At 43.7% G+C, this 16,619-nt stretch overlaps 2 protein-coding genes across 2 annotated transcripts; both read right to left on the bottom strand.

The window, feature by feature from the left end:
* Nucleotides 1-1,274: 1,274 nt before the first annotated feature.
* LOC311111246 (glucocorticoid modulatory element-binding protein 1-like) lies at nucleotides 1,275-8,550 on the bottom strand. The gene is made up of 10 exons (XM_084153960.1): nucleotides 8,496-8,550; nucleotides 7,264-7,420; nucleotides 7,016-7,071; nucleotides 6,810-6,931; nucleotides 6,256-6,359; nucleotides 5,833-5,981; nucleotides 5,381-5,518; nucleotides 4,006-4,143; nucleotides 3,336-3,473; nucleotides 1,275-3,062 (listed from the first exon to the last, which is right to left on the bottom strand). The coding sequence occupies exons 2-10, from the start codon at nucleotides 7,392-7,394 to the stop codon at nucleotides 2,050-2,052; spliced, it is 1,989 nt and encodes a 662-aa protein (XP_084010086.1). The 5' UTR covers nucleotides 7,395-7,420; nucleotides 8,496-8,550; the 3' UTR covers nucleotides 1,275-2,049.
* Nucleotides 8,551-13,986: 5,436 nt separating this feature from the next.
* On the bottom strand, nucleotides 13,987-15,732 carry LOC311122710 (ras-related protein Rab-39B-like; the record flags this gene model as incomplete). Its single annotated transcript, XM_084158094.1, has 2 exons — nucleotides 15,512-15,732; nucleotides 13,987-14,422 (listed from the first exon to the last, which is right to left on the bottom strand). The coding sequence occupies exons 1-2, from the start codon at nucleotides 15,724-15,726 to the stop codon at nucleotides 13,987-13,989; spliced, it is 651 nt and encodes a 216-aa protein (XP_084014220.1). The 5' UTR covers nucleotides 15,727-15,732.
* Nucleotides 15,733-16,619: the final 887 nt, after the last annotated feature.

The raw sequence follows: 16,619 nt of genomic DNA, 5'->3' as shown, positions 1-16,619 counted from the left end.
ACATCGGCGTACAGAGGCCCATTATCAGCAACCATCAGTCCTGTGTTCCAATGGCACATTGTGTTTGCTAATCCAAGTTGATCATTTTAAAAGGCTAATTGATCATTAGAAAACCCTTTTGCAATTATGTTACAGCTGAAAACTGTTGTACTGATTAAAGAAGCAATAAAACTGGCCTTCTTGAGACTAGTTGAGTATCTGGAGCATAAGCAATTGTGGGTTCGATTACAGAATCAAAATGGCCAGAAACAAACAACTTTCTTCTGAAACTCATCAGTCTATTCTCGTTCTGAGAAATGAAGGCTATTGCATGCGAGAAATTGCTAAGAAACTGAAGATCTCGTTAGAGTGTCTAGTTTGAGAAACAGGCGCCTCACAGGTCCTCAACTGGCAGCTTCATTAAATAGTACCCGCAAAACACCAGTCTCAACGTCAACAGTGAAGAGGCGACTCCGGGATGCTGACCTTCTAGGCAGAGTTGCAAAGAAAAAGCCATATCTCAGACTGGCCAATAAAAAGAAAAGATTAAGATGGGCAGTCTGAGATATGGCTTTTTCTTTGCAACTCTGCCTAGAAGGTCAGCATCCCGGAGTCGCCTCTTCACTGTTGACGTTGAGACTGGTGTTTTGCGGGTACTATTTAATGAAGCTGCCAGTTGAGGACCTGTGAGGCACCTGTTTCTCAAACTAGACACTAATGTATTTTTCCTCTTGCTCAGTTGTGCACCGGGGCCTCCCACTCCTCTTTCTATTCTGGTTAGAGACTGTTTGCGCTGTTCTGTGAAGGGAGTAGTACACAGCGTTGTACGAGATCTTCAGTTTCTTGGCAATTTCTCGCATGCAATAGCCTTCATTTCTCAGAACAAGAATAGACTGACGAGATTCAGAAGAAAGTTATTTGTTTCTGGCGATTTTGAGCCTGTAATCGAACCCACAATTGCTGATGCTCCAGATACTCAACTAGTCTCAAGAAGGCCAGTTTTATTGCTTCTTTAATCAGCACAACAGTTTTCAGCTGTGCTAACATAATTGCAAAAGGGTTTTCTAATGATCAATTAGCCTTTTAAAATAATAAACTTGGATTTGCAAACACAACGTGCCGTTGGAACACAGGACTGATGGTTGCTGATAATGGGCCTCTGTACGCCGATGTAGATATTCCATTTTAAAAGATCAGCCGTTTCCAGCTACAATAGCCATTTACAACATTAACAATGTCTACACTGTATTTCTGATCAATTTGATATTATTTTAAATGGACAAGAAAATTGCTTTTCTTTCGAAAACAAGGACATTTCTAAGTGAACCCAAACTTTTGAACGGTAGTGTACATCTACTACATTTGTCGCCATACAGCGAATCACCATGAATAATTATGCAAATCTTGAAAAGAAAAGGCTTCCAGTGAATAATACAATGTGTCGATTCACAGAACTGACAATGGTGAGCTCAACATATTATCTTTGTTTTGTTTTACAAAAACTGCAGAAAAGACTTCATCCCAAAAACTGCACAGAGGAAGAGTGGTATGCTTTCTATTTTGGAAAGAAATGTAGAGCAGACTTTGTTTTAGAACTGTTGCTATCATCCCACAGTAGACCTCTAGCCACACACACACACAGCAAAAAGGTAACACACGTGTTACAAAACAAACAATATAAGATACTATGCCTGGCTGTCTTGTCATTTTGTTTAAATAAAAACTAACGAAACAACAATGAATATAATGGACACCCTGGCCTAGCTGCTAAGCACCACAGCTTCTCTAAGAAGGCTAGGTCTTTGGCAGCTTTCTGTGTAAATAGCATCCTCCACACACTTGCTCACACCACAAGTCTGCCTGCATGCTCTTTTATGTTCTGTCTATGAGTCCATCCCTAGCCTGGTCCCAGATCTGTTTGTGCCGTCTTGCCAGCTCCTATGATCATTGTCACAGCGAGTTGGCAAGACAGCACAAACAGATTTGGAACCAGGCTAGTCCATCCCTACTATCTCACATGGCTCCAGGGGGAGGAGAGGGTATTGTCTCTGTCTGCAGAGCAGAGCTGGGTCATTTGGCCTTGTCCTCTTCCTGAGTCTCCTCCTCGATCACCATTATCCTTAGGCCTGAGATCTGCCCGTTAGCGTCCAGCTGTATCCCCTCTACCTGGCTCTGCTGCCCAGTTTCGAGAACCTCCCCCTGGGCATCCTCAGACTCCCCCTGAACCACCATCCCCTCCCCTACCTCTCCCTCCACCTCCTCCGAGACCATGGTCACCTCCATCCCACCATGGACCACCATGGCAGAGCCCTCCTCCCCAGCCTCAGCCTCTCCTTCTTGGGCCAGCTGTAGCTCCATCACCGCCCCCATGGTCTGGTCCTGGTCGCCCGGCGCGGGGTCAATCTCGGTCACGGTTTGTGCCTGGCTCTTGTCCTCTACTCCCTCCACCAATCCCTCCTGTACCATCCCCTCCTGGTGGAGTACCATTGTCCCACCCTCCACAACCTGGCCCATGGGCTGCTCCACCATCATCTCCCCACTGACGGTCACCCCTCCCTGGGTGAGTTGGACCAGCTCCAGCGGACTCATCATGGTTCCTCCAAGCTGACTTGGGTCCTGGAGGGTGGTGCCCACCAGCGTCAGCCCCTGGGACGGGTGCAGCGTCAAGGTCTCCATCTTGCCGTCGGCCCCCACCATGGTGGTGATGTATCGGGTGAAGGTCTGGGCGCCGGCGGGTAGGGTGTGGAGGGTCACCGTGTTGTTCTGTTGACCCAGCGTGGTCATGGGGAGGCCTGACAGGCCAGACAGGCCGGACAGGGAGAAGGGCTGGCCCATGGAGGAGAATGAAATGGGGGAAAGTACAGTGAACTGCTGGGGCTGCAGGGTGGCTGTCTGGGGCTGGGAGAGGGAGGAGGTGAGGAGGGTGGTGGTGGAGGCTGGCCGCTGTAGGCGAGGACGTTTGGCCTTGGGCTTGGTGGGTTTGCCTCCTGGGGTGTGGCTGATGTTGTTGAGGGGCTGGGGGTGGCAGAGCTGAGCTCTGACGTGCTGCTGTCGCCTCTGTTCCTCCAGCTGCAGCTCCAGGTCTGTGGAGATCAGTCAGAGGTCAGAAATGACTCAGAGATGGAGCTCTACAGTAATCCACCACATCAATTAGCAATTTGAGGCAAGATCCAATACAGTTCTATCTTTGCTATTGAATGTAGACTTGACTTTTTTGTTTCCTGACCATTGACATTAAATGACATGACTAAAATATAAATGATCCGAAACATCATAGGAATATTTATCTACATATCTCAATCTCCCTTCCTCTGCCTGAAGTTACTGAATTGAAAACTGAATTGATCATTACTCACTGGTCAGCGTGCTAAGGACCTGCTCCTCTCCAGGGTCAGTCTGTTCTCTCCTTACGTTCAGGATGTGTTTGACCGAGTCCAGCAGGCCAAACACCTGGGCCAGGTTACTCAACACTGCCACCTCTACCAGACAGGAATCTGAGATCCATCAGTGGGCAACCAATCACATCGTCAGTAACAACACATCCATCAACCAATCACAGGGTCACTCACAACACATCCATCCATCCATCCATCCAACCCCTCACTCCCTCCCTCACATGGTCTGTAACAACAAATCCATCAGTCATTCAATGAATCAAAGCAAAGAAGTCTAAACTTGACTTACTTACTACAGTAAGGCATTTCTAAAAGACATTAAATGTGTCCCATTTTTGGGGGGATGCCCCACAAAAGATCCATAATCTAGTCTTTACTTTACGTTACTCCTCAGAAGTCAATAATACTTATAGTTTTATTTCATCCCCAGACTTGATCAACAGAAACCAACATTGCACCTGTGTGGCACCATGCATATACCCTTAGAAATGAGCTGTACCCTGTACCCTATCCCCTAGGTAACAGTACCCACCTGTGTCCTGCACGGTAGCCTGCTTGCTGCGTAGCTGCACTCCTCTCAGCATCTATGACCAGTACCCTGTGTCCTAGGTGCCAGTGTGCCAGTACCCACCTGCGTCCTGCATAGCAGCCTGCTCGCTGCGTAGCTGCACTCCTCTCAGCATCTCCAGCAGCTCTGTCCTGATGTTGTCTACCACCTCCCCCATCAGCCCCACGTCAGCTATGCCTTTCCAGAAGTTCAACGTCTCCTCTGGGGGAACATAAAGGACACAGTTTAAAAGTTCAAGTTCAAAGTAGTTTATTTGCCATTTGAGTAACGAGTGTGAGAGAGGTGAGCAAGATTTCAACCAATCGCATGCCAAGCAGACCTTAAGTTAATTACATGTCACATACTTTCAAATACTTGAGATGTAGTTGGTTTAGCTTGACCGGCATTCAGGGTGGGCAGTTTGCACTTTGAGGATTATTCCATTGGTTCCATTTTACCGGGGGAGCTAAACCAATCGCACCCAACAGCACGTATCTGACATTATGTATTTGACCCAGGTATGAAGCTTAGATTGATACAAGACTAATGCCCAGACAACTACACTACACAAAAATATAAACACAACATGTAAAGTGTTGGTCCCATGTTTCATGAGCTGAAATAAAAGATCCCAGAAATGTTCTATACGCACAAAACGTTTATTTCTCTCAAATGTGGTGCACAAATTTGTTTACATCCCTGTTAGTGAGCATTTCTCCTTTGCCAAGACAATCCATCCACCTGACAGGTGTAGCATATCAAGAAGCTGATTAAACATCAGCATGATCATTACACAGGTGCACCTTGTGCTGGGGACAATAAAAGGCCACTCTAAAATGTGCAGTTTCGTCACACAACATAATACCACAGATATCCCAAGTGTTGATGGAGTGTGCAATTGGCATGCTGACTGCAGGAATGTCCACCAGAGCTGTTGCCAGAGAATTTAATGTTAATTTCTCTACCATAAGCCGCCTCCAACGTCATTTTAGAGAATTTGGCAGTATGGCCAACCAGCTTCGAACCGCAGACCACTCGTGTGGGCGAGCGGTTTGCTGATGTCAACGTTGTGAACAGAGTGCCCCATGGTGGTGGTGGAGTTATGGTATGGGCAGGCATAAGCTTACGGACAACGAACACAATTGCATTTTATCGATAGCAATTTGAATGCACAAAAATACTGTGGCGAGATCCTGAGGCCCATTGTGAGGCCCATTTTTTTTAAAGGTATCTGTGACCAACAGATGCATATCTGTATTCCCAGTCATGTGAAATCCATAGATTAGGGCTAATTTATTTATTTGAATTGACTGATTTCCTCATATGAACTCTAACTCAGTAAAATCAATGAAATTGTTGCATGTTGCGTTTATATATATTTTTCTGCATATTTGACAGCGTTGAGAGTGCAACTACAGTAAATAGTCACTAGTGGGAGCTGTTTGGGTGAAGAACTCACCTGATATCTCACTGGTTTCCTTCTTCTCTGTCTCCATGGCTACAGCCCCTGAACTCCACTCCACTGTTCCGGTCAGAACCTCTGACCTCTCCTCTGTTGTCATGGCAACCTGGCCACCATTACCTATCACCACCTGGGCTACATGTCCAACAGGGGGAGATACATGGTTAGCTACACTTCTTACAATATTCATTACACAACTTAAAACGGATAGTTCTGGTCCTGGATGCTTGTTGACTGATACAGTATTCCAAACTCGTAAATATTTCAATAAAAATGTCAAGTTAATGGACATGTGTACCATATCACCAATTCAAAAACGAAGTAAATGGAAGAAAATAGGGAAAAAAATGTATTTACCGAAAAGAACTGCCTGACAAACTTTTCAATTGTTTTGCCACAGACAACCTGATATCTTTACAGCCCTCAGTGAGGGGTGTGTCTGGTCTCACCTTGTGAGGAGATGGGCGTGGTGAGACCGCTGCCATCAGGGGGGAAGCGTGTGTTGTTGATCAGCAGGTCAAACTTGGTGCTACGACACGTGTTTGTGCACAGAGTGCTGTGTTCATAGAAGTCTAGCTGCCCTGAGTCCATCATCTTCCTGAAGGAGATAGATTATTAGATAAAGGACAAGAGTGAGGAAAGACAGAAGGAAGAAAAGGGACACACCATCTGCATCAATCACCTCGGGTTGATTTTCCCCTCACACCTGGGATCCCAACTAGCAACCCTCCAGTTTCTGGCCCACCTCTCTAACTTCTAGACAACCTCTTATGTCTAAGAGATAGGCTTATGCCTATCTAATGATCTCTCCACAAGTGCTTAAGGGCTAGAGGCTAGGGGTTGATTTGAGATTGGTCGACTCTACTCCTCACCTGAGCATGACCCCGCCCATCCGGATAGCTCTCTTCCAGTCCTTCAGCGTAGCCTTCCCAGACATGTGGACAAACTGCTTGGGACTGATCAGCTGGTCTTCATACTGTATGGGGCACCCGTTATAGGGAGGAGTTTAGAAAGGAACCATACCTGTTCACTGGGATTACAAACATATACCTATACCCCTTATTATACAGGAGACAGCAAAGAAACAACTGGCCAAGGAGAAACATTCAACTGACGTCGAAGGCATTGTTAAAGCAAACAACTGGTCCTGTATGGCTCAGTTGTTAGAGCATGGTGTTAGCAACGCCAGGGTTGTGGGTTCGATTCCTGGGGCCACCCATACGTAAAATTTATGCACACGTTGAAAATGTCTGCTAAATGGCATATATTTTTAAACGGTATGTGACAATCGTTTCTGCTGATATGGTACAAACAGGATTATAAGTATATCAATAGCTGGCAGGCTGAGCTGTTCCTTCTCTGCACACTAACATTTGAAAAACGTCATGATTTCTGTAGAAAATACAATGACCATGACAATACTAACCTTGACACATTTTACATTTATTCCAGGACAGACAAACTTCTTGACCAGCAGCACAGCTTTACACTCTCCACATGTGATGGGATAACCCAGCTCTACCTCCTCCCCGTCAACTGTGGTTTCTTCTGAAGGAACACACACACGTGCACATTTTTTATGATATGCTTTGTTTGTGTATTTGTGTTTGTATGTGTGTGTGTGTTCCTTACCTGGGTGTGCCTCCACAGCCACAACAGCTGTGTCTGTCTCTCCTGACTCATCCATACTGCAAGGGAAAGTGAATCACACAACAAATGAAAACTTTGCAGGGTCTGACTATGTTAGCTCACTAACCTAAAGCCTAGGCAATTCGCTTGGGGAGCCATCATGTGAGCATGGTTCACCGAACCAACTCTGCTACGCTAGTCTTGTCCACTTTTCCCCTATCAGGCCCAAGTAAACATCTGTGTGTACCTACCCTGCTGTGATTGGTTGTAGCTGGAGGATGACCTGTGTGTTGCTGTCCTCATCATCACCATTCTCTTCCTCATTAGCCTTCATTACCATCAGGTCCCCCATGGAGACCGTTGTCACCTCGGTTTGTGCCATCCTGACTCCTCTCCCAGTGTAGCCTACTGAAGGCCCCAGGGAAGTATAGGGAAGAAGAGCACAATGGTGACAAATAGGCTAGATTAGAAGAATGAGTGTGTGTGTGTGTGTGTGTGTGTGTGTGTGTGTGTGTGTCAAAGATTACAGGAGGACAGTCAGGACAAGGCAAAATCTGGATAAAATGCTCTTAGGGCAGACCATGCCCATAAACAGATTCAGTTGCCTCTCAGTTTCAGCCAATGACTGTATGGGTTCAGCTCATTTTAACCTCCAAAGTGTTATTCAGTTACTCTGTCATATTTAGAAAAGGGGTCACTGCATGGGGCTCATTAAAAGCCACATGGTTACTAGCTGGCTTCCTTTTCCCCTTAATCTCTACAAAGCTTGTGTGCATTACTTTTAACTAGTTGCTAGGTAGCTATTGTTACACCGTATCTCCTGACTGAAACTAGTATACTGCACTGCCCATACCCACAGGAACGTTGAGTTAGCTAGCTAATAGTTAAACGTTATGCACACCAAGTTTTCACTCATAGTTTTTCTCCTCACAACGTTTCTGTGGGTATGGGCAGTGCAGTGCACTAGTTAGTCGTGAGATCAGGTGTAACATAGATAGCTAGCTAGCTGCTAATGCGCCATTGGCCCGAATCGCCAGTGAGGTATATATGAACGGTTTACGCCCATACAATGTACTATCATGCTAACAAGGTGGCGGCTTGTAGCTAGCAAGATGGCTAGGCTAACTACATAGACTTTGGGCAGAGATTTGGCGCTCAAGCAACCTGGGGCTGGGCTGTTACTAGCCACCTTGATATTTGACGGCGGTTACGTGACGCTTTTTTCTGAACAAGCGTGCGCCCGTTCGTTCTACTTTTTATTTTCTCCGCTCCCTCAAAATTACGTCCTTGTGCGGCAGCACGTACACGAAAACAACAACGCGGCGACGGCGTTGCTCCGCCATTCGGAGCGAGCCCGGGGTGTTACCCCTTTACAAATACCAAACTCTACGTAGAGATAGACATTACCTCGCATATAAATCAGTTAGCCTTTATAAACCGAATAAACCTAAAATTACAAAGCCATCGTTCAGATTTTCCTTACCGTTTTTACGAAGTCGAACACATCCCTACAAGCTGCTGGGCATGCGCACTTCGTGCAGTTACACTTCCTGAGATATAGCCAGTCATGCATGCTGCACTCCCAAAATAGGTCAAACATAAACACAAGCCTGTTGACAATAAGTCGCTGTTAAATTTTTATTACGGCAATCATCACTTATTTCACTGGATTATGACCTGCTTTTGCTATTTAATATTTTGTGGACCAGTGGCACAGGTCTGTCTGTGTATGTACGGGCGCCACACTACGATTAATCAATACCTGCTGTTGACTGTTAGTTTTATTTTTACAACATGTTGGCCCAAAGATTCACGACCATTCACTGCCACAGATAGTAACAATTACGCTTCCGAAAACTCCTGATATTGATTAAGCAAGAAGCGTTGTGAATCCCCAACCATCCCCAACCGCCATGTGGTCAAATTGCAGAAGCCCTTTTTAACGTTGGAAGTCATTGTTCTACAAGTGGTTTTTGGACACAGGGACTTCAGTCAGGGTAGAAAATATAATGTAATGTATTTTATCAAACATGTTCTGTTTGTGATTTTCAGTTGGATTAAGTATTTAAATCATATTTTAGTTGACAAAACAAGAGATAGCATTGAATCAAACAGAATTAGTTGCATTTATCTGTAATTTTTCCTGACGCAAAGCATAATGGGATAGATAGGCTGACCTCGCAATTTTATTCCAAATCGACCCCTACCACCTACCCTCTTGCTTCCCATTCCTCCTGAAGTGTGTACTCGTTCACGACTCCCCGCAAATGTACAAATATTGGATCGGTGTACTGGCGTTTCCATATACCATTCATTTCCTTTCAAAGCCATGAAGGGAACAAATGCACACTTTGATGGGGGTGGGGGCCACAAAAAACGGAACTCACGAGTGGTTCGTGGTTCTGCATACCCATATTCATACCAAGTTCCACATTTTTATTTCATTTTATTATTATTATTTGTATTATTATTATTGGTCCGTGTGTTGCTCATCCCTGATCTAGACCAATCTAGACTCGGTACCAGGACAACATCCTTGCTCAGTATGCTTACAAAATACCTTTACTGTCACTTTCATAAAATAATTAACTTTACAAATATATAATCATATAAATGCATCAAGTCTTTCTTTCATTTAACATAACATTTATATGATCTTTCACCACATCAAATAATCACAAATTTTGACAGCTTACAAAGCCATTTGATACAGCTCAGCTAAACTCAATGTACATTAGAAATTGCACAGAGTGATTTGCACTGTCATTTTAAAGAATTTGCACCTTTAGCTTGTGTGTATCTGCATTTCCTCACTCCAGATGTTTCATTTTCATTTCATTGAGAACCACAGATGTTTCTACCATAAGTCTATATATGGTTTCGACAGGTGAGCTTGGACAGGAGTGGAGAGTGCAAGTGAAAGCAATATCAGTGAACAGCTTAATTTCCGCAAGTAAATAATAAATATGCCATTTAGCAGACGCTTTTATCCAAAGCGACTTACAGTCATGTGTGCATACATTTTTACGTATGGGTGGTCCCGGGGATCGAACCCACTACCCTGGCGTTACAAGCGCCATGCTCTACCAATTGAGCTACAAGTGATATTAATCCGTTATTGTTGTTATTGATCAGTTATACCAATTAACAGTTGTGATTTTCAACAGAGGCTTATTTACATCTTACATTTTAGTCATTTAGCAGACACTCTTATCCAGAGCGACTTACAATTAGTGAGTGCATACATTTTTCATACTTATGCTTATGAAAATTAAAACACCATCACTATTATTACCATACACAGTTTTATGTTTATTAGTTGAAGTTTAGTATTTTATTTGCACTGTGATTCAGCTAAGTGGGTCAGGTATGCAGTTATGTTGTACCAAAAGAGGACGCCACAACCCTGGCATGGAGATGGTCAATCATAATATGGCACCATGGACATAATATTGTTTATTGATTGAATACCCCTTTAACAGTAGAGTACCTTGCACAGAACATTTAGAATAGAAAATAAATAACATTTATTTCATCAATGTAACTCTGTGTTGTTGTTGCTTTGCTTTATCTTGGCCAGGTCGCAGTTGTAAATGAGAACTTGTTCTCAACTGGCTTACCTGGTTAAATAAAGGTTAAATAAAAAATTTAAAAAGCTGTGAACTGTGATCAGACTCAGTCAGAGGCTAAATAGAGCCATGAACTGTGCTGCTGTGCTGCTATGTCTAGTTGTAAGCTTGCCAAAAAACAGAATTTGCAAGTAAAATGCATTAGTGATTTGTCATATGTTGTTTTACTATCAAGGACCTGTTGGATACTACATATTTAAATATATTGTTTTGTCGATTGGTATTCGGATTACAGTATTATGATATAACTATCATCACAATGAAAATGGCCACTTATTATTTATAATCAACTAAACACTTTCTAAAACATCAATTATTTTGCATTTTTCTGCAAAATCTATTTTGCATTTTTCTGCTAAAATCAAAACTTTTCTAGTTCTACTGGCAATGTGTCAAGATCCAAGCTCAATCTCTTCTTTCAAGTCCTTTATCCTGAATAGGCTGTTGAATATAGCTGGTGCTCCATCTCAGTGACATGGGCCTTTCTCCAGATACACCTTATTCATAGACCGTCATCGGCATCATCATCACCACAGCATGCTATTTCCTGTTTTCTTCATATCTGATGTAACAATACAGCCAATAAGAATCCTTAACAAATTCAGTGATCAGTAATAGGTTGCATTCACTGACAAGCAGCTGTATTACAGCACATACTATCATTATTATACGCATTAAAAATACAGCTGTACAAAATAAACCCTGTTATAAATTACACACAAAGCTGCAAAATGGAAGAGGTACATACTATAAGGAACATGATTTGACTCTAACTCCCTTTGTGGATTAGAATGGAAATATTTGCTGCTTTTCAAAAGAGTTGAGTTGCGATGACCAAACAGACAGCGGCCTACATTATCATACCTTTGAAAACATGTATGAAAAATAGAATTCTTCCAATTATATACATTCCCAGGCAAGACTGTTTTAGTTCATTTAATGGGCATGTCTCCCCTCCCTGGGCCTCGGTATTGCCTTCTCTTTGTGGATGTGTCCTTCCTTAGCGTAGCAAGAATATGGATCAATACAGACATCTGACTGTCATTCATATTGGTTAGCCAACTGATTTCACTTTTAAAGAAATGAGACATGTTGTAACTGGGTTATGAACTGTGATAACAGAGGTTTAATCAAAGTCTGTGAATGGTCAGTAGAGCTGAATAACTGACTACGGCATAACTATAAACAGGGTTAACATTGATGAGAGTGGGAACAAAGGGAACAACTAAACTACGTTTGCATCAGACTTTGTAAAGCAAGAGGCAAAACATAAGTACTGTATGTAGACAAACACATATTGTTGTCAATAAATTGTATGCTGAGGCTTTGTAAGTTGTTTACCAGTATGTAAAGGCTCCCAAAAGATTAGTTAGTTAGACATTCCTTTCAACAAGTCAAGTCGCATGACCACTGGAACACAAAACCAACATAGAACACAATATCCCATAAAGTCACAGTTGCTAAATGCACAATGTCTCTCCTGTCATCTACAGTGTGTGAAGTGTCTGGTGAGGTGTGGTGCTGGTGAGAGGTGGACAAGGTGAGCTGAGGGGAAGGAGGGAGGGAGGTAGGAGGGACCAGGCAAAGTGAGCTGTTATCTAGGCCCTGAGCCAGGGCTGTACACTCCTATGGTAACACCAGAATCTACAGCCAAGTCTCAGTCTCAGGGCAACTGTTATCTGCACTGGGGTTTGCTGTATAGAGGTAGTAGCCAAGGGAAACTAGAGTTATCTTCCTGTGCCTCTCTGCAGGCAGAAAGTGCCTATAGTCAGAGCAGGGCAAGATTCTGGCTGTCTTGATATAGGAACCATTCTGATGGAGCATGGAAGGCATTAGGGCCGAAATGTCATGTTCTCAACCAGATAATATAATAATGCCAATAAACCCTTCAATTGTTATTATGGCCACAAAAGCCCCACATTTAATCCATGTGAGCAGTCTTAAAGAATCGGTATCAGCCAATACCTCTCTCCAGTTAAAGGAATATTGTTTGGGGTGGTTTTCCCCCCTTGAAGACCCATCTTGGAAGGTTTGTTTTGTTTTTTCATATGCCATATACAAATGCAAAGAGTGGCTACCAAATGGTTTGTGGCTTCAGCAATGTACTACAAATGATAGATATGTTTTTTTAAATGTTAAAAACATTACTCATCTGTTCTGAAGTAGGAAGTCCACAACATAATGCAACATGAACATGATTTGGCTTGTGTGCACTTACATAGATTAGTAGTCTACAGGACCATATTGATTAGCAGGGGAGGGGTGGTGGTGGTGACACATATAGAGTACAGTTTATTCTCCCTGCCTATTATCAGTGACCTTTTAACGCCAGAGCTAACCATACCGAACATGATGTACAGTCTCAGGGGACTGCAGACAGAGCAACGACACACGCACACACACACACACAGCCAGTCCGGAGCCAACCCACAACAGCGTCATTGGAGTGATGCCAGACCGCAATAATGTATTGTCCACAAGTCCAGAACTTGCCTGCTTGAGAGTCCAATAACTCCTGCGGCAGCAAAGGGCATCCAGGAATGAATAGGATACGTACTGGAATAACCCAAGGCCTGATCGCTCTCATACAGGTGTCTCTGGCTGCGTTTACACCTGCAGCCCAATTCTGATATTTTGCCCAATTATTGGCAAAAGGCCTTTTCTCATTGGTCAAATGAACAATAATTGGGCAAAAGATCAGAATTGGGCAGCCTGTGAAAACGCAGCCTCTGTGTCTGCCTTACCTAACTGGGCCCAAAGCTACCCAGGTGATGCTAATCTGTGTAGGTTTAGCATGTACATGTATGATGCTTTTCCACTGCAAGGATTTACCTAGGGGTAAAACCTTTAGTTTGACCTAAAGACTCAGACTTTTGTGTTTGTAGAGAAGCTTTTGTCACATCAAGATGTGTACTACAGGATGTGTATCCTGTACTCCCATCAGAAAACAGCCCCATCCTGACCTCTGTAGGAACTGATACAGAGGGGACTGGCATCCTATCTACACTAAGCATAGGGTGACACGTGGACGCGTGATGATGAAGTCATAGGACAAGGGCCTCACTTTAGACTGTGGCTTAGTTTCAATGGGAAACTGATTAAACTGTGAGACGATGTGAGATACTTGTGGAGATAAGAGAGGGGGAAGTGGAGACATGAGTCGTGTTTATTAGGGCACGCATCGGAACACGTTCTAAAACGTTTCACAACGGAAAATAAAAATGTGTGTTTCTTATTGGACAATTCCAGGTAGTCCCGCTCTGTTTCAGTCCGTTTTCTTCCGTTTGGTGCCTAATGAATATGACCATGGATGAGGTCAGGGGTCAGAGATCGAGGGTCAGTCTCTCAGCAGTTGCAGCTCTTCTCCCTTGGCTCCACCTCAATGTCCTCTTCGCCCGGGTACAGGACCCTGGTGGTGAGGCCGCTCTTCACCCCGTCCCATCCGTCCCTCATGGTGATCTCCCCCATCTTCATCAGCTCATAGATGTCCCTGCTGAGCAGCTCGAAGGCCCGGTCCACATTGCTGTTGCACTTAGCCGACGTCTCCACATAGCGGATCCCCATCTCCGCCGCCAGCTGCTCAGCCTCGTCCCGCGTCACCTTCCGGTCCTTGTTTAGGTCGCTTTTGTGGCCAATCAGGATGAAGACCATGTGGTGCGGCAGGATGTGCTCGCTCACTTCCTTGTGCCACTCCCTCACGTGGTCGAAGGTCTTGCGATTGGTCAGGTCGAACACGAGGAGCCCGCCCACTGAGTTACGGTAGTAGGAAGTAGTGATGGACCTGGAAAATGGAGAGTAGGAGATGTTACGATTCAGCTCTGATCCATAGTGAAATGTGAATTTAAACAATGCTGACTTGAACCAAACTACACTCATGGCATGACAACAACCATATAGGAGTTGGCAAAACAGCATAACACGATCTGCGATTCCTTGCAGGTCCAGGGAAAAACATCACTTGTGGCTTACAAAGGAATGATAACTAACAGTACAGACCTGTAGAGACAGTTCATTCATGCCATTGATAATCTCTTTTAGGTGTGTACTGTGAACCTCCTAGGGGAAAACAGTCTTTCTTCCATAATATTCTGTCAGAGACATGCAGGTTTGGCTTCAAGAGGAAAGGGAGATCTGAGAGCAGTCTACAAACACAGTTATAATGATCTTAGAGGAATTGTATCTGAGACTACAGGCATCAGTGGGGAATGAATTATGTTGTTGACATATTTTTTTCAACTACAAGCTATACTGGGTCCTGGATGGCTACTGTATATGCCTGGGCATTGCAGACTAGGCTACAGAGAGGCACATTACTACACGTATGTAACAGAGAGAGAGACATGTCTCGCTGATTTACAGGCCATCTCAGTAGCAACAAACGACACTTACAGAATAACCGGATTTGAGTGTACAATGATAAGAAGGCATCAAAACCTTCTTATCATTGTATTATCAAGGGATATTTCATTAGTGTATTACACAAAACAATATCAAGGCGAGGTTGTTGCCCATCATCCGTGAATGAATGCAACTGATGATGCGCCACAATTTGGTGACTGTTTTTATGGAGACTGGAGTAAGGGGCCTCCGTTATTACAGTCATAGGATAAAAAATGACTGACGATGACTGACCTCGTCTCTCTGTGGGTTATGACTAGAGAGACAATAAAAACGATTATTTTATTATATTATGTTATTCGCCAAAAATGGTAAACCGATCACAATAGATATCGTGAGGGCTGGTGCGTGTTATTTATTTGATACAAATCGGCAAATTTATACCGATGGAAATAATGAATTACTTGATCTTGTCAACAGATTATTGATAACAGATATAGGCCTAGGAAAACATTTAATGTCTACATCTCACCTGAATCGTTCCTGTCCAGCCGTGTCCCACAGTTGAAGCTTGATTTTAATCCCTGACTCAATGTCTAGCGAACGGGCATAAAAATCCACACCGACCGTTGGATCCGCTACATCGCTGTAAATTCCATCTGTAAACCGCTTCAGCAAAGATGATTTCCCTACCGTCGAGTCTCCTAGCAAAATGATCCTGAACTGATATTGCCACAAAATATCCATGGCATGGCTAGAGAGAGACCCACAATGGTGGTGGTTCCGAAACAAAGCAACGCAGCACGTTGTGTTTACAAAGCCAGTGACTGCTGCTGCCTATTGCCTTCTGGTCAGACAGAGATGAGAGCGCCAGCGAGCAAAGAGCGATAGTGCTGCAGTCATGTGATAGGCTACCTACCTAGGTCCATGCACGGGCTTTATTATAGGGCATATTGCTTAAGAACACCACCATAAAATGAAAACAACGTCACATTTATGTTATGACAATTCTATAGCCTTATTGTATTGTATTCTAGCCTATGGGCCAAGGCTACAAAGAGTAATTTCGATAATGAAAATAGGAATCGTATACGTGCATGAGGCCTATACAGTGTGAACATATAGTTAGATAGCACATGATAAGGCACGCTGTTATCCAACTCTCAAATTGGTGTGAAATTCCATGGAGCCTATGCCTGGTCCGTCTATAAATTGCTTATTGACTTGACATGGCCATGACCGCATAGCATGAGCTGTAGGCGAAACGATTTCCTGGGCTGTACACGAATTGTGATATGCGTTGCATGATATTCTTGGATTTGTTGTATATGTTCGCTCGAAAGGCAATACAATCCTGGCTTTTCAATGAAACTGTGGTCGCAGCAGTAATGGAACTGTCCCTGGTGCTGAAATGTTGAGACCGGTTTTTGGCTTTGGCGAATCAGTTTGTTGGGTTGTTGACTTTGCTCAGTTGAAATCTAGTTCTCACTTAGCCTTGCCTAACAGCATTGATTAAAGTAACCACTTTCAACACTATTGGCCTACCCAAAAAAGATACACCTCGATTGCATAGATGGCCTGCAGACCTGCACATCTATTTTCAAATCCGGAAGTTGCCAACTCTGTGTTCATATCTATAT

Source organism: Coregonus lavaretus (genome assembly GCF_964263955.1).
Source record: "Coregonus lavaretus genome assembly, chromosome: 3".
Classification (NCBI taxonomy): domain Eukaryota; kingdom Metazoa; phylum Chordata; class Actinopteri; order Salmoniformes; family Salmonidae; genus Coregonus; species Coregonus lavaretus.
This window is presented reverse-complemented; position numbering and strand designations above follow the sequence as displayed.